Raw genomic sequence first — 23673 nt, 5'->3', positions numbered from 1 at the left:
ACAATGGGAATTGAGCATAAAATATTTTTTTTCGCAGCCATTTTTCAAAACCTTATTTCCTTATCTTCAAATCCCGCAATAGAACAGAAGAATAACATACCAAACGACATTTACAATTCATAAACTTTAAACTACAATTAATAATAATGATATTTTAATTAATCGTTTTTTATGTATTTTTTGTTTTTTAAGCTAGATATATATAAGCTAAATCGTATGCACAAATAGTAAAGTATGTAAAAACATATAAAATATAAAAATAAATTGGATGCAAATTTTTTTGCATCAACAAATAATATAAGATCCCTTATTTGTTGATTCTCTAAAATATACAAAAAAACACATAATTTCATTCATAAAAAACCAAAATCCCAATTAATAATAAGTAATAAAACATAATAATAAATCATTAAACACGTAAACACATTAAATTTTTTTTTCATAAGATATGGGAAATGATTTTCAAAGTTAACAAGGCGATATAAGTGTGTTTTTAATACCATTGAAGAATCAATAAAGACCTCCAAAGTACTTTAATCAAGTTCAAACACCAGACTTGTAATTAACCTTAAAATCATTTCTCAAAACATTCTTTAAAGCTTCATTCTCCTTTTGCATTTCCTTAAGAGATTTTCTCAATTCACCATTTTCATTTTGTAAGAATTCTTCAATAACAACCAAAGCACGATTCTTTCTTTCTAAATCATCCATAGACATTGGTTGTTGTTCTTCCTCTTCTTCTTCGTCATAAGATTCATCATCTTCCATCATCATGGCATCCATGTCTTGTTTTTGCTCTTCCGTCAAGTAAGAAAGCTTATCCTTCATGTTTTCATCAACTAAACCTTGAGATAATTTACGCTTCTTGTCTTGAAGGTAAGAGTCTTGGTAGCTCATCTTGAAAATACAATAATTATAATATAAGGGGGAATAAAAACTTCTAAAAGAAAGTTTAAATAAGTAAGTTAAAAGTTGTTGTTGTTGTTGTTGCTGTTGTAGTTCAGAGTATTAAATACAATGATCCGTGAAGAGAAAAAGAAGAAAAAGAGGAAAATGTAAATTTTAAAATTGAGAAATTCGATTGACTATTTATAGTTGTTGATTTCGGGAAGTTTAGTTTGCAGCGCTTAGTAAAATAAAATAGGGGGGGAAGTGGGAGAAATGTTTAGAGATTTGAAATTAAAACTTGATTGGATGTGGGGAGGAGGGGGGTTCTTAGAAATAATTAAGGAATTTTTTATCCACACGACATTTTTCTTAAACAATCAAAACCTAGCACCCCCTAACTTTTACGTCATTATTTCTGGTGGCGGAGATTTATTTGTATGTTTCATCTCACCCACATTTTTTTATAAAAAAAAGTCACCCCACAAAAAAGAAATTTCCCTAAAAATAAAAAAGCATTTCTAAACGACGACATTTTTATAATCTTTAGTTGATTTCAATTGAAATTGTTTTGCAATTATTAAATTCGAAACAAGAGTCGGCATAAACCGATTTCCTTTTGTTTATTAAGTTATTATACCGATGGAATAACTTTATTAGTATTTTGTTGGGTCTTTAGATCGGCACGGAAAGATCTTTCAAACAAGTCTAATATGTCTTAAGTAAATTTATAAGAGAGGGGGCGGCCGAACGTCATACCTTAGCCGATTTTTTGGAGAGTGCTTTTTAGGTGCCCCAATTAAGAAATCCATAGAAAATTCCATACATTTTACGGGATATTTTTCGTCTAGACATACATAAACTTGGCATAATAGTCTGATGGCTAATTAAATCGTAAAAGTCATTCACAATTTTAAGTGCTACAGGATCGAATGATTTCTGGGTAAGAATTGTACGACATTTGGGATGTACAAGTAGCGCACACACGACCAATTTTTGATATGTGGAGATGGATTTTAAGCTTTCCCCCTTTTTTCGATTTTGAAAGTAAAATCTCTTATGACTCAATAAATACTAAGATCATTAAACAATGAGTCTTTCACATTGATTTAGATTTTGAATGAATGGCATTAAGCGATATTGGAAAATTTTGTTGTTTATTAAATCAATATACATAAGAGGAGATGCTATTGACGATTCAAACAACGTACATATATTGATGCTGGAACACACATGTACAGCATATCTATATTTGGTCGCCTTGACATGATAAACAAATCAAATATGACCATGTCCTGCAGATGTGTAATTTAATTAATCCATTAAAAAATACCACATCTCATCCTGTGGATTAAGTGTGGTACGATATCGACTTGGTCCATGAGTCATTCAAGGCTCCAGGAGCCCGACCCCCGTATGACTATCTCTATTAACCCTCTTGAGAAAATTTTGACTAATTTTCTACTTGATTCGTCAAAATATCTTCCAAATGTTTCTTTAACGCAGGATTCTTTCTCACAATCATCATCATATCTAGGGTATCAATCAGATTCCTTCCGGCATGTTTTGCAAACGCTTCCAATCCATCACCTAATGAAATTGATTATATACCAATTCAACTAATGATGAAATAAATGCAGGTGTGACAGTTATGTGTCCTTGTTCGATTGTGCTTAATGATTGAACTTTATCTTCGACTATTTTGGCTACGTGGAGGTATATGGCTGATTTCAATTGATGTGAGATTTCGTCTTGATGTTGTTGAGTAGACATTTTCGTAATTGATGTATTTGGTTGAGAGGAGAGCAGTGTGTTTGTAGGTAGTCTATGAACATTTTGAAACGCGTTTGGCTGAAATGTTTTTTGTCAGTGGGAAAAAAAGATGCGCGTTTGGTTGCAAAACTGTTTCCAAAGACAATTGCACTGTACTACTCTAGCATCATAATCTGCCTGGTCAACCATTTACTTATTTATCTATTATCTATTAACAAGAGTCTGTTGTTGAGAGTAGAGAAATATGCCATTTAACGGTATCAAAGTTATATAATACTAATTTCTTTTTTATGGACCATAGACTAGCAAAATACAAAATTAAAGACTGAATATTATGATTTGGTAAATACGCTCTATTGGTATCTTAGCTAGATTAAATTCCAATTTGTTTACTCTACTGGCGTTCGATATATCAATGTGAAGAAAACTTTTACAAAGTCTTAAGAATAAAGAATTCTCTTGATCAGAAACCCCCATTTTTAAATATTTTGTTGGATTTTAATCTACATTTTCTTGGGAGGCTGCAAATTTCTTGTAATCCCTTGAACAAGAATCCTCTTTTATAGAGCAATAATCAATTGTCTCCTAAGTCCAACTAACCTTAGCATAAGACTATTCTGTCTAATTCCTTAAGGTCAGAATAATTTTTAGTATTACTAAGGAATGTTTTTTTATCTTGATTTGTTTGCAAAAAGAAACTGTAATTTGCAACAACATGGTATGAAGTGAGAAATGCCGCTTGAACCGTAATGAGGCAATACAAAATGAGCTAGATCCTACAGAATACTAATTAATTCGTTCAACGCTTGCAATTATGGCGTTATACGATGATCAGAGTTGTTCTACATTTGAGATGCCTCAAACATTGCTGAACTGCTTGTTTCCTAGAAGGTTGCCATTCGTGGTGTATTCGTGTGGAATACTTCGTGATTTTTTTTTCCATTGTCCGAAATGAATACTGTTTACTTTTCTTACAAGCCATCCCTGGATGTAGATGTCTGAGGAGAAATCGGCTCATACCACATGTTTAAATGTTTACGGAAATAGTGGAATCCTGAGCCCCGGCTCGGAATCAATCAAGTCTAGGCAGGCCGTGTTATTTGTGTGGCTGATGGTCTAGGCTTACAAATAGCATATTAGCTAATACAAACTAAGTTGTTTGTAATTGAGGGTGTACATATAAGACAAGTCCTCCTTTTAGTCTCATTCAAATTTATGAAAATGGTGGCAATGTTGGTGATGACAAAATATCCATGTGTGGATTGTTCCAAAATGATGCAATTGTACATAACACAATTGTGGTATCGTTTTAGGCAATCTGAATGAAACAGTGAATAACAAAAGAATACTGATTATTAAAAGCCTCAAAACGCATAGTCTTATTATTTTTTGTACTACATCCTGTATCAACTAGAAGCAATCTAATTGATTGTTTAACAACAATCCATTGTTGCTATTGATTAAGACTCGCTACATCTGTAGACCAAATAGTCACTCAATCTAATTGCTAAAGGCTGAGTGATGATTTGCTCCATAGCACCGACTAAACGAAGTCTAAGCGAGAAAAACTTGAACTAACAGAAAGACGTATTTGTAGTTGTAGTAAAGTTAAATCCATACGGCACGAGAAATTGTTAATCTAAGGAAAAAGAATGTTTTTCTATTGTTTCTCGGTCATGCCCGTCGTGTCCGTCGTGCCCCCCCTCCTTCCCCCCTCGCCCTAAAACACTAAAACCAGTACTAAGTCCCCCACGATTCAAACAGGAAATGATTCCTCACTAAAGAAAAAATATGAAATTTTACCCAACAAATTATTAAGGAAGAAAATTACTTGCTAACAAAAATATCAAGAGATTGGAAAGTTTGTTCAATAAGAAGGGACACAATATAATTTGTAATCAACGATGGCTTATTTTACGTACGATATGAATATATACGATGCAATCAGATGATAGCTGTTGTATTGTGTTGTACATTGCCAATCAGGCTTTCTCTATTTTAAGTTTTAAAGTTTATGGAGTAAATTTATTAATTAATTACTTGTAATTACTGCATTTCTATGTTTTCTCGTTCTGTCAATTTATTTACTCGGACTGAATTTTTTTTTTTTTTTTGACAGAAGGAATTTGAGAATTTTATATTTATAGAACTTTAATTACTACGACGGAAGAATTCCTTTGGTCGTTTATTTTAGAGACAATAACTAGAAACAAGATATAGGGGTAGTTGTAGTATATTGTACTATTTACATCAATTATCTACTACTTACAATTATTTTGATATCTTAACTTTTTTTTATACCGAGAATTCAAAGCTCCCTTCCAACCCCGAAATATAACAACGACCAACCGAAAATCAAACGTCTTTTTTTTTTACAACACAATTCCATAGTCAACCAAATTCTATAATTAAATTACATACAATCATCCCTCTCCACACACTCCAAAGAAGAATACAGGGATTCATAAACTAAAATACATTATACAATAAACTCAATACATAGATGAGATAGATAGAAACAACATATTACATACATACGATACACAACCATACTAAAACCCAAAGCTAATTCATTCATATATAAATGTCAATTAATAATATATCCGCATATGCTCACAGTGCTGAACCGTCATGTTCTAGCGCGGCATCAAAGTCATCTGAAGCTTCCGCTTCAACTACAACAAGCACATTAAAAACCCGAAAAGGACTATCTTATGTCATTGGTAATACCAACAATAATGACAATCATATACTTCCAATAAATGCTGTTCAATATTCTAAACTTACCAATCAACTATATACTGCAGGAAGAGATGGCACTGTTAAAGTATGGAACCATAATATATCCAATAAACAACAAGAAACGACAATGAATAATAATACGGATGATGAAAATCATGAACATTTTAATGATTATCAAGATTTAGATGAAAAATTATTACGACTAGAAACTTCAATTTCTTCAAATCCAATTCCATATAATTTAACCTCATTTGAAAATAATTTCCAAATTGTAAATAATTATAGTAATCATTTTGATTGGATTAATGATATTCAATTAATTAATGATGATAAAACTTTAGTATCATGTTCAGCTGATTTATCTATCAAAATTATTGACTTGATGAATGCTACAACTGATGTTCACTTTAATACTAAAAACGCTTGTATACACAAATTCCCCAATGTTCATACTGATTATATCAAGAAATTATCCTATTCAAATAGAACTCCCAATCAAATAATAAGTGGTGGTTTAGATGGGAAAGTAGTAGTTTGGGATTTAAACAATTTAAAACCAACGCAAGTCATTGAAAATAAACCACTGGGATCATTACCAAGTTCAATATACTCTTTAGCAAATAATAATTCAAGTCTTATAAGTGCCGGTGGACCCAATAATACGATCAATATATTCGACCAAAGAACTTCCAGTCCTTTTATTAAGAAATTAATTGGACATCAAGATACTATTCGATGTTTATTAATGAGTGATCGATTTATTTTAAGTGGATCTTCTGATACAACTATTAAATTATGGGATTTAAGAACATTTAAAGTTTATAAGAATTTTGATATTCATGATTGTCCAGTTTGGTCAATGACTGCAGAAACTTGTTCTATTAGCAATGATTTTTCCCAATTTTATTCAGGTGATAAAGAGGGGAATATTATTAAAACTGATTTGTCTTATATATCAACGAATGTTACCCATGGTGAGCACTTTTTCGATACTTTTACCCCGAGTGAAAATCTTCAACTTGATGAAAAATTAGGTATTTCAACTATTGTTGCCAAAGGTGATTCCCCCATTCTTTCAATATGTCTTGAAACTAATGAAGATACGATATTCACATCAAATTATGAATCATTAACTAGATTTGTCAATCCAAATACTAATCAATTAGCCCAATATCAATATTTACGTAATTGTTTGGATTATTCGATTAGTCGTGATGCACAACTCAAGGATGAATTAGCTAGTGGATTAGGTGATAATGCTACCATTCATACTGGAGGTGCACCTCAAAATGATGACTTGAATTCTGATTTTTATGATTTAATTAGTCATTTATCAACTGAAACCGTGGCAAATATCAATGATTTACAATCTACATTCTCCCATGTCCATTCTGGAGAAGGAACACCACCCACCGATCATGCTGTGGATGGACATGGCGATGATCATGACTATAATAGTAGTAGTGATAATGACGATGACGAGAACGGATTGAATAAAGAAGACTATACATCTATGTTTTTGAATGTTAATGGAGGTCCATCACATGAATTCATAAATGCATTTCAAGAAGATATAGAATTTGAAAACTTCAATTTTTCAGAAGAAACCCCCAATATTCATATCACATTGATGAAAGCTACTCAATCACTGAATTCACAAGCTATATCAATGGGAACAAGATCATCAATACAACGAAAACAAGATAATTCTTCAAAGTCAAGCATCCTGAATGAATTCCTTGACCTTACTCCCATTGAAATCTTACTAAATCCAATCCCGCAAGAACAAATCACGTCAGTTCCATTCAATACAAAACCAATATCAGAGTTCGATCTAATTCCCAAAAGTGTAGTTTCGAAACGAGTCTTCAACAATAAGAGACATGTGATTGTATTATATCGTAATGGAGATATAAAAATCTGGGATCTTTTGACATGTACTCAATTAAAATTTTATCCTGGAGAATGTAGTGATGTAATGTTGACCAACAAGGAGATTGAAAGTCGATTACGAGATTTGGATTCCTATTATCAAAAAGAACAAGGATCAGATACGTTGAATAATTGGTGTGATGTTGAGATCAAATCGGGGAAATTGATGGTGACTATCAAGGAAGGCTCGTTGATGAATCTGGAAATTTATTATGATACTTTAGTGGCTGATTATCCTTTCTTGAGTGTGGATGATCCCGTGAATCAGGCGAGATATCATGGGAATAAGATAAAATATAATGTTGATGATCGATATCAAATTGGGTCGATTTTATTGAAGTCATTTTTCAAGGGGTATAGTCTATATGAATGGCAATTTGATTGTTTGTTAAGAGAGGAATTAAGACATTCTAGTAAGTTTAATAAAAGTCTTGATATTGAGAATGATGCAAGTTCTTTGTCTAATAGTTTGAGGAAATTGAAATCATTTGGAAGAAAAAGTCATAAACATGATTTACTGAATGGTTCAGGTCAAAGTACACCTACTGGTAATGGATCTACCAATGCTAGTTTTATTGATATCCCAGCTCCAAATCTTGATTTCCCCATGAGTGAATTTATTTCAATGACTGAAGATCAATTAAATAAAATGTCTAATGATTATGATAATTCAATTATGAAATTTTTACATTCAAATAAAAAATATTATATGGAGAAATGTGCCAGTATTGGAACCAAAAAATTAGATTCATTATTAAATGTAGATAGAATCCATCCATATATCAATGAAGAACTAACCGGAGAAATCCAATATTCCCCCGTGGTTGATATCAAATATTTCCCCCAAGATTTATTAGTCATCATATTTGAATATGCCCCCGATTTGGGTAATTATCGAGATTGTCTTTCTTTCCAATTACGTGATATTGATAAATTAAGTTCCTTCACTACCCAGAAAATCGATTTATCATTCATAAATGATTTACGATTATTAATGCCACTGTGGTTAGGTGATCCAATCCTATACAACAAATACCCCCTTAAGGAAGCACCCAAAATCGCATTCCAATTATTGGAATACGATTATGGAACCCTATCCCCTAATATCAAAATTGGAGGTAAATCACAGAAAAAGATCAAAAAATTACCAAATTTAAATGGATCAATTAATTTAACTTCTCATAATATGTTAAGAGTAAGCAAAATCTTGGGATATTTAGTTGAGAAATTCGAATCAAAAACTAGTGAAATGAAGGATAAGAAATTGAGCCCTGTGGATTGGTTAGTATTGGAATGCCGGGGTGAGGAATTACAACCCGATATGACATTACAAACTATAAAGACAAAACTTTGGAAGAGTAATACTGATGTTGAATTACGATATCGTAGAAAATTTGATGGTGTTTAGATGTTCTTGAGTGATGATGATGATCGCCCTGGGCCTACCTTTTTAGATAGAATGTTTTTATATATATATATACATACATACAGTACAATATAAATAACGCTTTGATGATATAAAATACTCGATGTAAATATAGCTTCCCTATATAGTTGGCAAAATTCCATCTCACGTGACCCTATTTTTTTGTGTTGGAAAATTTGGATTTTTTTTTCAGTTGGTTTTTTCGATGAGAAGTGAATTTAAAACATCAACTGGATTTTATTGACACTCACCATCATCACCATCTGCATTTAATACACATACATATACATAATATCACAATGGATGACAACGATAGAGCAGTTTCACGTTTATTCAGAACTTTTAAGACCGTGAAGGAGATGGTTAGAGATAGAGTATGTTAATATCTCCCCCCACTGATGACCGTTGTTGAACATAGTTGTTGTTTACTAACGCAATACTTATAGGGATATTATATTTCTCAAGAAGAAATCGAAATGACACTTGACGAATTCCGAGCCAAAATCTGTGATTCCATGGGTATTCCACAACGTAAATTAATGTGTTTTCAAGCCACTCCAACTGGAGAATCACTTGATAAATTTCCAGATTTAGGTTCACTTTGGGTTGAATTTTGTGATGAAGCCAGTGTTGGTATTAAAACCATGCGTAATTTTTGTATACATATTAGTGAAAAGAATTTCAGTACTGGTATTTTCATTTATCAAAATCTGATTACTCCAAGTGCTAATAAATTGATTCCAACTGTCTCACCAGCAAGTATTGAAACTTTCCAAGAAGGGGATTTAATTGTGAATATAACTCATCATGAATTGGTTCCGAAACATATCAAATTGAGTCGTGATGAGAAGAAGGAATTGTTGGAAAGATATAGATTGAAGGAATCTCAATTACCTAGAATTCAAAGAGAGGATCCAGTGGCTCGTTATTTGGGATTGAAAAGAGGTGAAGTTGTGAAGATTATTAGAAGATCGGAAACTTCTGGTAGATATGCTTCTTATAGAATTTGTTTGTAAGGAAAAACAGAGAGATTATTTTGTTGTCAAAGTTTATTAGTTTTGTATTATAGGGTTTTAAAAAGAAGTAATTATTATTATATAAAGACTTTACTAAACAAACCATTCCCATATAGTCACTCTTCTCTGCCTGCTGACTTATGAAACTCTAGCAGCAAGGACACTATCTTGTAAACCAGTCCACCATTCAGCATCAACAAGATCTACTCTATTACAAGGAGAAACTTCAACTCCATTCTTACCTAAATAAACAGGAGCAATTGTAATGATTAAAGAATTGATAGTAGGTTGAATCTTATGAAATTTAAGTATTCCATCTATAACATGCGCACCACCTTCAATCATAATTGATTGAATATCCAAGTCGTGCAATTTGGTCAAAACTTGATGCCAACATAACCCCCCGTTAGGTTGCACTGGGAACCTAATATATTGTCCACCGGCCAATTGAACTGCCTTTTCTGATTCTGGGTCAATTTTAGCACCCTCGGCAACGATGATATATGGAGCTTTTCCTAATCCTGCATTATACACTTTCAGAACATTTGACCCCTGATATTTCCATCTTGCCTGGGGGTCAACAATAATAGGTCTGGGGTGATGTGGTACAGTGTGGTCAATTTCATAACGACAATTAAGTTTTGGATCATCTGCTAAGACAGTACCGATTCCAACTAAGATAGCATCATGTTTTGACCGTAAATAATGAGTCATTGTTTTTGTTTCAACATGGGATAATTTAGTTTGAATGCCTGGTTTTTCGGCGATACGTGCATCTAAGGACTGAGCATAAGTTAATGTGACATGAATTTTATCGGTTCTTTGTGGGGGGAGATAGGATTGGAGGAAGGGGATAAGGGATTCTGGAAGTGGTATTAATGACATTTTGAATTGGGTTGAGTTGGGTTGGATTGATATGTATGAAGGATTAAAGAAGGAAGATGATAAGGTGATTAAGTTTTTTTCCAATGAGATTGCTATTTCTCGTAATTATATAAATGAAAGAAAGAAGGATCCTAATTATCACCTGATGTAAATATTTCAATCTAATTTTAATCTTGTTGGTCTTGAATGATCTTTTAAGTTGTCATTGTCATTAGCAATCTCAGTATAATCTCTTTTTAATAAATTGGCCATATCTTCTTTATCTTCATCATTATAAAATACTCCCTTATGATAATAGCCGTGGTTATTATCATTACTATTAGATTTGGTATCATCTTGTTGCTTCTTTCTCAGTTGAAATTCCTTTACCTTTTCAATTTCTGTCATTTCACTACGACGTAATTCTTCTTCTTTTTGTAATTCTTGTTGTTCAATAATCTTTTGATCTCTTTCGAATCGCATTAATTCTCGTTGTTTCCACGCATCATATTCTTGTTCAGGATCAAGATCATCAGTATCATCTATTCCATCAAACAAGTCATCTGCATTATCTGTAGCTACTTCAGTTAACAGTTTCAGGTCATTATTCTCTAATTTTGATAAAAGTATTTGTTTTTGACGATCTTCATTAAGCTTTTGATCTTCTTGTGTTAATTGTTTTATGCGTTGTTTTTTTGAGATGAAGATTGGTTTCTGAATTTGTTCATCTTCTGATGATGATGAGTCAGATGAGTCAGAGTCATCACAGGAACTATTATTATCTGACATAGTACTGGTCGAATGTGTATGAACCAATAGTGTAAATAAAAGATATGATTATATTTATTGGTGTTTCCTAATTGAGAATGTAAAATGTCGCGCGTTCATTTCAACGCTCTCATCGGCTATAAAATTTCGAAGAAAAAAATAATTATTTTTTAGTCGTTGTTGTTACTTCGTTATGTTAACTACAGGGACCTTCCCAGGAACATAATATAATAAACCCTGGGGTAAGTAGTTGAGGTTAGGCAGATTCCTTAGTAATAAAGAGAGAGTGTGTATGTGGGTGTCAGGTTTTTGTCTCGATACCTTTAGATCCTTTTTCTAGTTCCCTATTGATTTGTATGTGTCAATATTTGTGGCTAAACTAAAATCTGGATCTATCGGGCCAACATTTTTGAGGAACAAACAATGACGTAAAACTGTATGTTGTTGAGTACAAAAGGAAGAAACATTGGCTTCCTTAACTCATTTAAATTTACAAACTACTACAACTTCTTAGATGGTGTACAAACCTCTATTGACTTTTGACCAGGAGAACAAGGCTGCAAAAATTGGATATCAACTGAGTTTATTATATTCTACCGAGGTTTATGATGAATTTCATTACTCTCATCAGTTGCACATGTGTATTATTTATAATAAAACGACATTGGATACAATGTCGTTAAAATTCTCCTCCTATTTCTTTTAACAATTAATTTATTTATTTTTTTTTACGCGTAAATTAAATTTTTTTTTTTTTTCTTTTGGGAAGAATTTTTTTTTTTTTTTTTGGAAATTAATTTTACAAAGAAAGTCACCAACCCAACAGTTGTACTCTTCCATCAAATATTTAAAGAACCCTTTTGATTCCACTTTGACTTAACCTTTCTGTCTTAAAACCAAACCAAACTACTGTACATATATACAACTTACTTACCACACTCGTTTATAACAATATCAACAGTATAGTATATATATAACATGTTAGCTACTTCCGCATCATTTCCAATTCCAAGTTGGGATGTTCCATTTGGTATTAAATTATGGCCAATTTTTAATGATTTAATAAGTTCTTTAAGTCATTATAGTTTTATTCCATCTGAATTTAGTTTCAATGAGAGTTTACCATTAGGTACATTCCCACCAGTTGCTACTGCTATTATTACTTATTATGTTGTTATATTTGGTGGTGATTATATCTTTAAGAAATTTCAAATTAAACCATTAATCTTAAATGGATTATTTCAATGTCATAATTTATTCTTAACTACTTTATCATTAACTTTATTGGTACTTATGGTTGAACAATTAATTCCTATGATTTATCATCATGGTTTATATTATGCAATTTGTAATCAACAAGCTTGGACTCAAGAATTAGTTTGCTTATATTATTTAAATTATTTAACTAAATTTTGTGAATTTATTGATACTGTTTTCTTAGTGGTTAAACAAAAGAAATTAACCTTTTTACATACTTATCATCATGGTGCAACTGCTTTATTATGTTATACTCAATTAATTGGTTTAACTCCAATTTCTTGGGTCCCTATTGCTTTGAATTTAGGTGTACATGTTGTTATGTATTGGTATTATTTCTTAGCTGCAAGAGGTATTAGAGTTTGGTGGAAAGAATGGGTTACTCGTTTTCAAATTATTCAATTTGTATTGGATTTAGGATTTGTTTATTTTGCAACTTATCAAAAAATTGTCTTTAATTATTTCCAAGATTATTTACATGTATTACCTCATTGTGGTGATTGTGCGGGTACTATGTTGGCAGCTTATTCTGGTTGTGCCATCTTATCTTCTTATTTGGTTTTATTTATTGCTTTCTATATTGATGTTTATAGAAGAAAGGGTTCCAAAAAGGCTAAAATGGTTAAATCAGTTAAAGGTGGGGTTGCTGCTCAAGTTAATGAATACGTTTATGTTACTGGTAATGACAATAAATCTCCTTCTCCTCAACCAGAAGGTTTAAGATCAAGAAAAGCATAAGCTTGGTTCTTTAGATCTTCCAACTTCAATCAAAAAACACAGACACATTATTATATTTACAATCTAATTTCAAAAAACTAAAAACATTCAACGTCGGGTTAATAATACACTTCTTAACCAGAAGTAGCCATCCCCCCTGACATTTTATATCTTTGTACTTTTAATATAATTACCCATTCTATTAATAGACTCTCTAAAAAATACAAGTATCATTATTTTAATAAACTTTTATCATTATCATCTATAATATTGAAAACATCTTCAAACATGGGAATACCTTCAGCTGCTCCACGCTTTTGTACAGCCAAAGAACTTGCAGCAGTAGCAAACCTTACTGCATGTTCAATACTTATTCCTCTGGCTAACAGCAGAACAACCCCTCCGAAAAATGTATCCCCAGCCCCAGTTGTATCAACCACATTTTTCACTTTTCTTGCTGGTTCAAATTTAGGACTTTCCAATTCTTGAGAAACATATACAACTCCTTTACTCCCAAGAGTTATAATCACATATCCCTCATTCTTGTCATTAATCAATGATTGCAATTTCTCAGCTAATTCTTTAAACCCCTTCACTTCATCATTTTCAATCTCAGTCTCAAATTTCTTCAATTCTGAAGAACCCAAGACACATTTCGCAACATCCATAGCTTCACCTTCATTAACAATCAACATATCCAACTTCCCCAACATTTCCAAATCAATCAACTCAGGATCGAATGGTGATGGATTATAGCAAATCCTAACATGGGGGCGGTTTCCTTTTATCCAGTCAATCGAAGAGATCGTATCGGGATATTCATTCTGAAGAATCACAAACTCCCTTTCCCCATCCTCCCTCTTCCCAAAATACTCTCGATATTCCTCCTCACTAGGCTTCAAATATCCATTCGCCCCCAGTGTAATCAAAATCCTATTCTCCCCCGTCTCTTCCTCCACCAATATCGTAGCCACCCCCGACCCAACCCCCTCCTCTTCCACCACCTCAACCCATCTCACATCCACCTCAGACTCAATCAAGTATTGTCTAAGCAGAGTTCCGAAATCGTCATTACCGATCTTTCCGACCATTCGAATCTTGGTCAATGGGTCTGGGGAGAGGCGAGAACAGGCGATTGCCTCATTGAGCCCCTTGCCTCCCGGGTGGGTTTCGAAGGTGGTGGCGTGTATTGTTTGGCCGGCGAGGGGGATGTGGGGTGTATAGGTTACTAAATCGTAATTTAACGAGCCGATGATTGTTATGATTGGCATTGTCCAATTGATGAAGTATGGCAGTTTGGTTCAAGATGAAATGGTGGAATTGGTATAGTTTTGATTTGTGGAGTGGGAGGGTGCGAAAATTTCAGTGGTGATGATGTTGTTGAGATGGGAGAAATTATTTACAAAGGTGTTCTACGTTGAAGAAAGGTATTCTACGATAAAGAAAGTGAATTTATTAATAAAAGAAGTCGTCCTGTTAAGACAATGTCATGTGATTAAAATGAATACTATCTATTAACTACTAGTAAAGAATTTAATTTAATTTTCCTTCTCTCTTCAATCTCATCCTTTCGGCAAAAGTCATTGGTTTCTTAGCAGCAGCAGCTTCAGCAGCAGCCCTTTCAGCAGCTTCCTTCTTAGCAGCAGCTTCAGCCTCGGCAGCTCTTTGTCTAGCAATTTCGGCATCTTTTTCATGTTGAATCTTCAATTCTGCTTCTTTCTTCTTTCTAGCAGCTTCTTCAGCAGCAGCTCTGCGTTCTCTTTCTTTTCTATTTCTTAATTCTTCAATACGTTGACGTTTAACTTGTTCAATACGTTCGGCTTTAGCTTGTTCAAATTTAGCAGCTGCCTTCTTTTTCAATTCAGCAAGTTTGACGGCATTCTTGGCATCGATTTCAGCCTTGAGTTTGGTGAAATCTGGAACAACACGTTGTAATCTTTCCTTCAATGCAATAGCATCATCGTATTCCTTCTTGGCACGAGCAATCTTACGTTGTTTGATAAGTTCATAATCAGCACGTTCTTTTTGGACTTGTTCTTCGGCATCTTTTTCCAAATATTGTAATTCATATCTTCTGAATGCTCTTTCCAAATGATCAGCTTTCTTGGCGGTAGTTTTCAATTTATCTTCCAATTCCTTCTTGTCTTTATTTAATTGTTCAATTTGCATAGCTTGTAATAGATCAGTATCTAATTCTTCTAATTTATCCAAATCAACCTTAATAATACCCTTAGCATTAATCATCTCGGCAAGTTTTCTCTTTTCATTAAGTTGAATTTGTTTTCTTTCCTTTTCCAATTTTTCCAATTTCTTACGTTCAGCATCAGCAGCAATTCTTTCTTGTTCTGCCTTTTGTTCAGCCACAAGTCTTTCATGTCTTAATCTGGCTTGTTTTTCTTCTTCTTCACGTCTACGTTTTTCAGCCAATGCTTTACGTTCTTCAAGAATCTTAGTACGGTCACATAATGCTTGTTGTTCTTGAACGATATTGTTCATGGCACGTTGTAATGCAATTTCTCTGGCTTGTTGTTGACGAGATTCATAGTTTGGATCAATGATTCTGACCGATTCAGACAAAGTGGCAGCCAATCTTGAAATTTGAGATCTGATTAATTCTGCAGGAGAAATTTGTAATTTTTCAGTCACGGATAAATATTCTTCAATTGGTTCTTCTAATGGATTGGATTTGAATGAAACTACATCGGATTCATGATCGATGGTTAAGGCAACATGACCATCCTTGACGGCATTAACGATTAAATCTTCAACTTCTAATTCGGATAATGTGTATTCTTCCAATTCAGGGAAAATACCTAAAGAAATAACGAAATCTAATTTAACAGTTTCATAGACTTGAGCAACTTGTTGGAAGATTCTAATACAAATGACTTCAGTTAAGGTTGGGATATAGTTCTTATAATCCTTATCAGCTTGAATTGATTTGAATACAGAACAGACTTGTTCCTTAATGGCTAATGGATGGAAATCACCACCTTCTAATAATTGGAATAAGGATTTGATTGGCTCATCAACAAATTCTAAAATAGATTTAGAAATAATCGACTTGATTAATCCATCTCTAGTAGGGACACGGTTCAAGTTTAATAATGAAGATAATTTGGAGTTCTTGGTCTTTTGTTCATCAACATCACCATGAATAACTCTTTGTGGAATGGATAAGGTAGATAAAACCAAAACAGATGCATAACGTTTTAATTCTTCATCAGTAGCTAATGGAGATTGAGAATACAAGTTGAAGAACTTGTTCCAAGCAGCAGCATGGAATAAAGTGTTGTCAGAAACAGCAAAGATACGAGCCAAGTTTTCATAATAATTGGCCATCATACTTGGTTTTGGTGCCTTTTTTGAAGCAGTGATTAAACTATGGACATCATCTACTGATCTGAATGATTCTTGCCATAATTCTAACTTAACAGCAATGTTTAATTGTGAAAATCTTTGATCCAAATAACGTTGAACAGTTTCAGAATCAGATAAATCAATTGCATTGAAATTGGAAGCTGGCTTGGTTGGAGTAGTAATAGATTGCATATGAGTTCTTAATAATTCACATAATCTTCTAAATTCAGCCTTTCTCTTGAAATTCAAACAAAATTTAAAGGCTTGACTGACAATAGCAGAATAAGTAACTTCTAATTTGGAATTATTTCTCAAAATGTCTAAAACAGCTCTCAAAGCTTCCCAAAGGAATCTTAACCATGGAGTAACTAATTCACGCTCAGTTCTATCAGCAGAATCAGTATTAGAAACAGCACTCAAAAGAATAGTTTCAGGAGTTTGAGCAACTTCTAAATCTTCATCTTCTTCTTGATCAATTCTAATATCAGCTTTTGCTTGAGCTTCATTTAATTTCTTTTCAGCTAACTCAATAAATTTAACGACAATAGTTTGAACCGATTCTAAACCACCTTCATTTAATTGAACATTCTTTTTATATTGGTGTAATGCATCTTTGGCTAATTTACCTTTACGTAAATCAACAGCTAATTCAACAAGTAAAAGAGCAATTGGTTCTAAATCTGCAACTTGTAAATAACGAATACGTTTTGAAGTAATTAAATCATAAACAGTATCTAAAGCAGCTTCTCTTTCTCCAACTCCAATCAAATCTTCAGCACGCTTTAAGACGTTTTCTGGACGAAAGACGTGACTCTTACGAGGTGGAACCATTATTGTTTTAGTATTAAGTTAATGGGTCTTAGTTCCTTATAAAGTAAGAATTGTGTTGTAAAAAAATGAACTGAAAAATTTTTCAAAAATGGCTGAAGATGAGAGGGTCGTGCATAATTACCAAATATGTAAATTATTGAATTACAAAGAGAGCCAATGGCAGGATCCATTCCATTATAGATACAAAGAGTATAATTGTTAGTGTACATTAAAGGTATAGAGTTCTATCTATTGAGGAGCTGGGAAGCTTTCTTGCATTTCAATTACTGATTTTGCTAAATTATCTTTATCAATTAAAATTAAACTTAATTTTGGATCAATACCATATTCAGTGAAAACTCTTCTTGAATCAGTTTCTTGCTTCTTTTGAGTATATGGGAAAACACCTCTATAAGAAGCATTTTGTTCTAATATCATATCTTCATAATGGAAGTAATCCATTTCAATTTGTTTTGGTTCATTACTTGCAATCTTCTTTTTCTTCAGTCTCTTGTCATCGTCATCATCTTGTTCAATTTCAGGATTAACTAATTGATATACTTTGGAAACAATTAAGAAATAATCAAATTCATATTTCTCATGAGCATCTTCTGCCTTTTCCATTTCTTCTAGTAACATTCTATACATTGGTGGAATGACTTCAATTGGCATATTAATCATTCTTTCACTGACAATTAATCCAACCTTCAATTGTTTACTATTACCATTGGTAGTTTTAACATTAGTCAATAATTTCTTTAACATAATATTAAATTCAGTCTTACCTTTTGTCTTATTAAGTATATAATCAACTAGTTTCTTAATACTTGGCTTTGTTAAATTTTCAGTCATATTCACCACCGACAATAATGCAAATGGATCACTTTCAACACCATCAGTTTTAATAGAAGTACCAACTGAATTCTTAGTCAAAATAAGATCAGCTAAACCAGAAAGATCAAATTCACTAGCATCATCACCGAATAATTGACGAAGGAAGTTCTTGGTAGCATGGAAATCGACTTCAGGATTTAAATCAAAGAAATCAAAATCAACATTAATCATTTCTTCGTCTTCTCCTTCTTCTCTTTCTTCACCCTTTGATTGTTCTTCGACTTGTTCATCTTCGGAATCAGTTGAACTGACGTCAATATCAGAATCTACTTCTTCTTCTTCGACTTTTCTCTTTCCCATTATTGTCTTTATATTCTTCTACTTAAAGAACAAGTACCACGAAAGAAATCTCATCTCCCGTACTAATTTTATTTTTTTTAGAGGGGGGGCCCATGCGATGATCTTCGAACCCGCTTAATGTTGAGAAACAAAAACATCCCTGTTTTCCTTATATGAATCACCAACCTCCTTCTAACTAAATGTCAATTGTTAGAGGTTATACATCTTCAAGCGATGATGGTGGTGATGACAACACTTCTGAACAATCTTCGATAGCCCAGATCGTAACTTCGCTTTCAGGACAAGTTGCCATGCCGATTCAAGAAGACGGTGATCCACCAGTCAAGAAACAAAAGACCTTTGCTGGTGAATTTCAAAAATTATATTACGATCAATCCACATTTTCCAATAGCCTACGAGAAGAAAGAACTGCTGTATCCCAAGAAGCTCGTACCAAAGCCAAACAATTGAAGCAACAAAGAAAGAAAAAGAGAAAAGCTGAATCTGCTAGTCCTTGGGATAATTATTCATCATCAGATCAAGAATTTGTAAACAACCAAGAATCTGAAAGTGAACAAGAAGAAGCAGCAGGTCATAGAATATATGAACAAGCACAATCAGATTATAAACTTTCCATTCCAAAAGAGACTACGAAATTTGTAGGATCTCAAGAAGAAGATTATCAAGGAAGAACATATATGCACATTCCACGAGATTTGGATATTGATCTAACCAAAGACCCAGGAACACAGGAATGCTTTGTGCCCAAGAAGGTTATTCATACATTCGAAGGACATCCGAAAGGAACCAATAAACTTGAATACTTCCCCAGATCGGGTCATTTGTTGCTATCTTGTGGTAATGATGGACAAATCAAACTCTGGAGCTTGTACCGTAAACGAGAACTATTAAGAATATATTCAGGACACAGTCTGGCAGTCAAGGATGTCAAATTTAATTCCAAGGGTGACGAATTCTTAAGTGCAGGATATGATAGATTTATTCATTTATGGAACACCGAAACTGGACAAATCAAGAAAACAATCCAATTAAATTCAATACCAAACGTTGTTAAATTCAATCCCAACAATGAAAATGAATTCATCGTTGGGTTAAGTAATCATAAAATTGAACATTATGATCTAAGTTCAATCACCTACCAGACTCCAATACAAGTCTACGATCATCATCAAGGTGCCATAAATTCATTAACCATTTTGGGAAACGACAAATTCATGTCTACTGCCGACGATAAGACTGTTCGAGTATGGGAATGGCAAATCAATATCCCCATCAAAACAATCTCCGACCCTAGTTTACATTCAATGCCTTCCGCCGCGGTGTTTCCCGGTGGTGGGAAATATATCGCATTGCAAAGCATGGATAATTCAATACGTGTAATTCATGGATCTGGGAAATATAAATTCAACAAGAGTAAATTATTCATTGGACATCATTGTGCTGGGTATGGGATCGAGATTGCCATTTCTCCAGATGGGAAGATTATTATGAGTGGGGATTCGAAAGGAAATGCATATTTCTGGGATTGGAAAACGACAAAGATAGTGAAGCGATTGCATGTTTCTGAAAAACCGATACGATGTATTGTGTTTCATCCTCATGAGTCTAGTAAAGTTGCAGTAGCAGGTTCTACGGGAGAGATTTACTATCTTGATTGAAATATATATATCAACATTACTGTATTATAATTATATCACTTTATATAAATGTATAAGATTGTATCAATGATCTACATAATCGTGCAATTTTTCTCCTGATAAGCGTCCGTCTTCTTTCTATACCTATGATAAAAATGATGCGACTTATGTGATGAATGATGTGCCTCTTGATGAGATGGTGTCGCTTCTCCATGGGATACACTAGGAATGAGTGATTCCAGTTTTTGAATCTCACCAAATGATTCAGTTGAATCTAATTTCGTACTTGGAGATGCAATCTTAATCGCCCTTCTCCAAATAGAATCCTCAGATGGAGAATTTAAATGGTCCTTCTGAGCTTGCGCTTGTTGTTGCTGTTGTTCTGTCAGGTCCTGCTGTTCAGAACTTTTCTTATTCTGTTGTTTCTTTTCTGAGATGGCTGAAGAAGCTTTTCTCTTAGGATCCAGTAAATCAAGGGCAGATAATTGTAAATTACTACTAGAATTACTCCATTGACTATTTCGTCTATGTTGAGGACTTAAACTCACACTGGCATATCTTGATCCACTCTTGGAAACACTTGGTTCTTCTTTGAAATAATTCTTTTCTTCATCTGTAACGTACCAATAATACTTATTTCTAATATCAACAAATCTAGGATCCGTGGGTAAAACGTCAGGGAATTGTATACTGGACATTGAAGTTGGTGCACTATTAAGTTTTATTAAAGAACGCGTCTCTTCAGAAATTAAACTTGGAGTTTTACTAACCGATGGAATTGGGGATAATGAATCTTCTGTCCAATATGGTCCTTTGGATCCCTTTGGTGCACTAAATGGATTTTTCGTAATGTCTAAAACTTCATCTTCCGTGGATACCAATCTATAGAATAACATATATGGCCATTCAGTGCTGAAAATTTCTTTGAACGTCTTTTCGACAACTCTGGCATGTTTCTTCATGTCATCATATAAGAACCAAGTGGCATTATATGCCGCATCTTCACATTCGAAACTATCTTCGGTATTCTTACGTACGACAGAAACGAAATGCCCCAGGGAAATGGTTTTCCCACGATGACAAATTGCACTTTCGAGAATAAGCTTGTATGAACTCGGTGTTCCATCTATATCATCTGCAACAAATTTGGGAAGGTTAATGACTGGGGGGATGATAATACGTTTCTGAGATCGCGTAGCGGTTGAATTACTAAAATGATAACGTTTGAGACAAAGTGGCAATATTGGTCTTCTGGTGGCAAATTCTTTTGAATTCTTGGCGACGCTTTCCAGACCTGGACTCATGACATTATCATCTGTATAAAATGGTAATAATCTCAAAAACATCCAGGCTGGTAAACTAACTTCTCGTGGCTTTCCTGTATTTCTATCGGTTTCGTTGAGTGACCAGATTGATAATGTGGAGGAACGTGTACGCGAAGTAACTCTGACTCCATCGTCTTTAATACTGCCGCTGTTTCTATGAGTTAAGCTGGCTTGTTCTTCAACATTTTCGACATGCTCTTGATGTAGTTTATGGAAATCGGAATCTATTCCGGATGAAGTATATGATGGATCTTCAGGAATGGTATAAGTTCCCATATCGCCACCTCCTCCGGTAGCTTTGATTGACATAAGTGATGCTCTTCTTTCTAATTCTCTTTCGACACTGATGGAATTGTTGAAATAATGTTCAAGACATTCTTCTAATAAAATCAGATCTTCGACATCGCTGGAACTATTCATATCGGAACTCTTTTGTGTATTGGTACTATTCTGGGAGGAAGAGTTGCCAGGTTTGCCAGGTTGTTGAGAGCCAGTTGACTGTTCTGAATTCATTTTTTCACTCTTTAAGGTACGCATACTGGCATTCTCGGTACGATTCATTTCATTATTATTAACATCATGGGAGGAGGTATCGCTCTTGCTGGTATTCTCACTGTTGATTTTTTGTATGCTGGTTGTATCACTATTCTTCAGGTTATTTGCTTGCATTGTAGTTGCACCTGAATTTGCTTCTTCCATAGATTCAGTATTATTGATTTCGATACTTGGGACTTCTTCATCTGGGATACTTACGAATAAAATTCTTTCTCTTGAAAACTTCTCATCATCATTCTTATTATATTTTCCGCCATGTTGAATATCAATCTTAAAAGTCAATAATGGCATACTTAAAGTTTCAGTCAAGAATTCAAATAATGCAGCTGAATCTTGTTGTTTATGACTCATTGCTTCCTTAAATCCTAATTTTTGTAATGATTCACATAATCGTATAGTTATATCTGTTGTTATCAAATTTCCTGATCTGATTAAACTCACATATAATCTCAATAATGCCAGTAATCTCTCAACTTCTGAATTTGCTGCATTTGGTATAAACAATATTGGTTCAAAACTTTCTAAATTAGCAAACATGGAGAATAAAAGTGCATCTAGATAACACATTACATTATCCCAATTCTCGGCGCCTGCAAATCTGATTACCCCACCTAATTTATCTAAACTTGAATTGGTCAAGAATAAACCTTGAGTACTCAACTGGACAAATCGTATTAAATGCACTGTCTTGATTTGATCTCCTTGAGTGAATGGTGATTTTAAAGATGCTATGACTTGATAAGATGATGGGATTGGTAATTTCAAATGCTCAAAGTATTTCTGGACAGTGGTGACTGCCGATGATTTCTCGGAGTATTTGGTATCATTGTAAGGGGTATGCTTTGTTAGTGTGTCTCTATCATTTTTTATGTAACTGTCTGTATACCATTGCCAAAATGCGTCAGGGAATGTAACATGTCGATTTGACGAAGAAGAATGAGTATTACTACTTCGTGTGAATCTCATTTTAATCTAATTTGAGTTGTTGATTAAACTCAGTGCTATACAAGTGTAATAAATCGACTGAGATGTTGACGGGGGGATAAACAAAGGACGACTATAATTTAGGAAGAAGAGAAGGAGTTGAATGTAATAGTGGTTGGCCGGGTGAAGTTGGAGGTGGATGTGAGTGACTGTCTGTTGTTATGTAATGAAATTTATTTTTGAATAGAAATTTGCCTGCGTGTGTTTAAAAATATTTTTTAAGTAAGATACACCTTCTGGAATCAATACTACTTATGGAATTATATGCAATAGAAGCCTAACTAAACTTTTACTTTAACTATTGAGCGTTTATCGTTATAGAAATACCACTATAGCGTAGATGATATAATAAGCTCAAAGATAATCCTGTGGAGTATTAAGCATTGAAAAATTGAATAGACGCAGGGATCAGAACCGTATGATGTCGC

At 33.6% G+C, this 23673-nt stretch overlaps 11 protein-coding genes across 11 annotated transcripts; 4 read left to right on the top strand and 7 right to left on the bottom strand. All coding sequences in view use genetic code 12, as the record gives it.

Annotated features, from left to right (window-relative positions):
• Positions 1-543: 543 nt before the first annotated feature.
• BLP1 (Blp1p) lies at positions 544-897 on the bottom strand (the record flags this gene model as incomplete). Its single annotated transcript, XM_049407599.1, has 1 exon — positions 544-897. One exon carries the CDS (start codon positions 895-897, stop codon positions 544-546), a length of 354 nt encoding a protein of 117 aa, XP_049263025.1.
• A 4345-nt stretch (positions 898-5242) lies between these two features.
• J8A68_003714 (uncharacterized protein) lies at positions 5243-8740 on the top strand (the record flags this gene model as incomplete). The annotated part of the gene is made up of 1 exon (XM_049407597.1): positions 5243-8740. The coding sequence occupies one exon, from the start codon at positions 5243-5245 to the stop codon at positions 8738-8740; it is 3498 nt and encodes a 1165-aa protein (XP_049263024.1).
• Positions 8741-9057: 317 nt separating this feature from the next.
• J8A68_003713 (DNA-directed RNA polymerase core subunit) lies at positions 9058-9774 on the top strand (the record flags this gene model as incomplete). Its single annotated transcript, XM_049407596.1, has 2 exons — positions 9058-9132; positions 9205-9774. 2 exons carry the CDS (start codon positions 9058-9060, stop codon positions 9772-9774), a joined length of 645 nt encoding a protein of 214 aa, XP_049263023.1.
• Positions 9775-9912: 138 nt separating this feature from the next.
• J8A68_003712 (2,5-diamino-6-(ribosylamino)-4(3H)-pyrimidinone 5'-phosphate reductase) lies at positions 9913-10659 on the bottom strand (the record flags this gene model as incomplete). The annotated part of the gene is made up of 1 exon (XM_049407595.1): positions 9913-10659. The coding sequence occupies one exon, from the start codon at positions 10657-10659 to the stop codon at positions 9913-9915; it is 747 nt and encodes a 248-aa protein (XP_049263022.1).
• Positions 10660-10815: 156 nt separating this feature from the next.
• J8A68_003711 (uncharacterized protein) lies at positions 10816-11427 on the bottom strand (the record flags this gene model as incomplete). Its single annotated transcript, XM_049407594.1, has 1 exon — positions 10816-11427. The coding sequence occupies one exon, from the start codon at positions 11425-11427 to the stop codon at positions 10816-10818; it is 612 nt and encodes a 203-aa protein (XP_049263021.1).
• Positions 11428-12384: 957 nt separating this feature from the next.
• On the top strand, positions 12385-13401 carry FEN1 (fatty acid elongase; the record flags this gene model as incomplete). Its single annotated transcript, XM_049407593.1, has 1 exon — positions 12385-13401. One exon carries the CDS (start codon positions 12385-12387, stop codon positions 13399-13401), a length of 1017 nt encoding a protein of 338 aa, XP_049263020.1.
• Positions 13402-13613: 212 nt separating this feature from the next.
• Positions 13614-14471, bottom strand: RBK1 (putative ribokinase; the record flags this gene model as incomplete). Its single annotated transcript, XM_049407592.1, has 1 exon — positions 13614-14471. One exon carries the CDS (start codon positions 14469-14471, stop codon positions 13614-13616), a length of 858 nt encoding a protein of 285 aa, XP_049263019.1.
• Positions 14472-14913: 442 nt separating this feature from the next.
• On the bottom strand, positions 14914-17571 carry RPG1A (translation initiation factor eIF3 subunit a; the record flags this gene model as incomplete). Its single annotated transcript, XM_049407591.1, has 1 exon — positions 14914-17571. One exon carries the CDS (start codon positions 17569-17571, stop codon positions 14914-14916), a length of 2658 nt encoding a protein of 885 aa, XP_049263018.1.
• A 228-nt stretch (positions 17572-17799) lies between these two features.
• Positions 17800-18744, bottom strand: J8A68_003707 (protein-transporting protein; the record flags this gene model as incomplete). Its single annotated transcript, XM_049407590.1, has 1 exon — positions 17800-18744. The coding sequence occupies one exon, from the start codon at positions 18742-18744 to the stop codon at positions 17800-17802; it is 945 nt and encodes a 314-aa protein (XP_049263017.1).
• Positions 18745-18923: 179 nt separating this feature from the next.
• On the top strand, positions 18924-20402 carry J8A68_003706 (uncharacterized protein; the record flags this gene model as incomplete). The annotated part of the gene is made up of 1 exon (XM_049407589.1): positions 18924-20402. One exon carries the CDS (start codon positions 18924-18926, stop codon positions 20400-20402), a length of 1479 nt encoding a protein of 492 aa, XP_049263016.1.
• Positions 20403-20473: 71 nt separating this feature from the next.
• Positions 20474-23227, bottom strand: J8A68_003705 (uncharacterized protein; the record flags this gene model as incomplete). Its single annotated transcript, XM_049407588.1, has 1 exon — positions 20474-23227. The coding sequence occupies one exon, from the start codon at positions 23225-23227 to the stop codon at positions 20474-20476; it is 2754 nt and encodes a 917-aa protein (XP_049263015.1).
• Positions 23228-23673: the final 446 nt, after the last annotated feature.

Source organism: Hemisphaericaspora subhashii (assembly GCF_019202705.1).
Source record: "Hemisphaericaspora subhashii strain CBS 10753 chromosome Unknown scaffold57, whole genome shotgun sequence".
In the NCBI taxonomy this organism is placed as follows: domain Eukaryota; kingdom Fungi; phylum Ascomycota; class Pichiomycetes; order Serinales; family Debaryomycetaceae; genus Hemisphaericaspora; species Hemisphaericaspora subhashii.
This window is presented reverse-complemented; position numbering and strand designations above follow the sequence as displayed.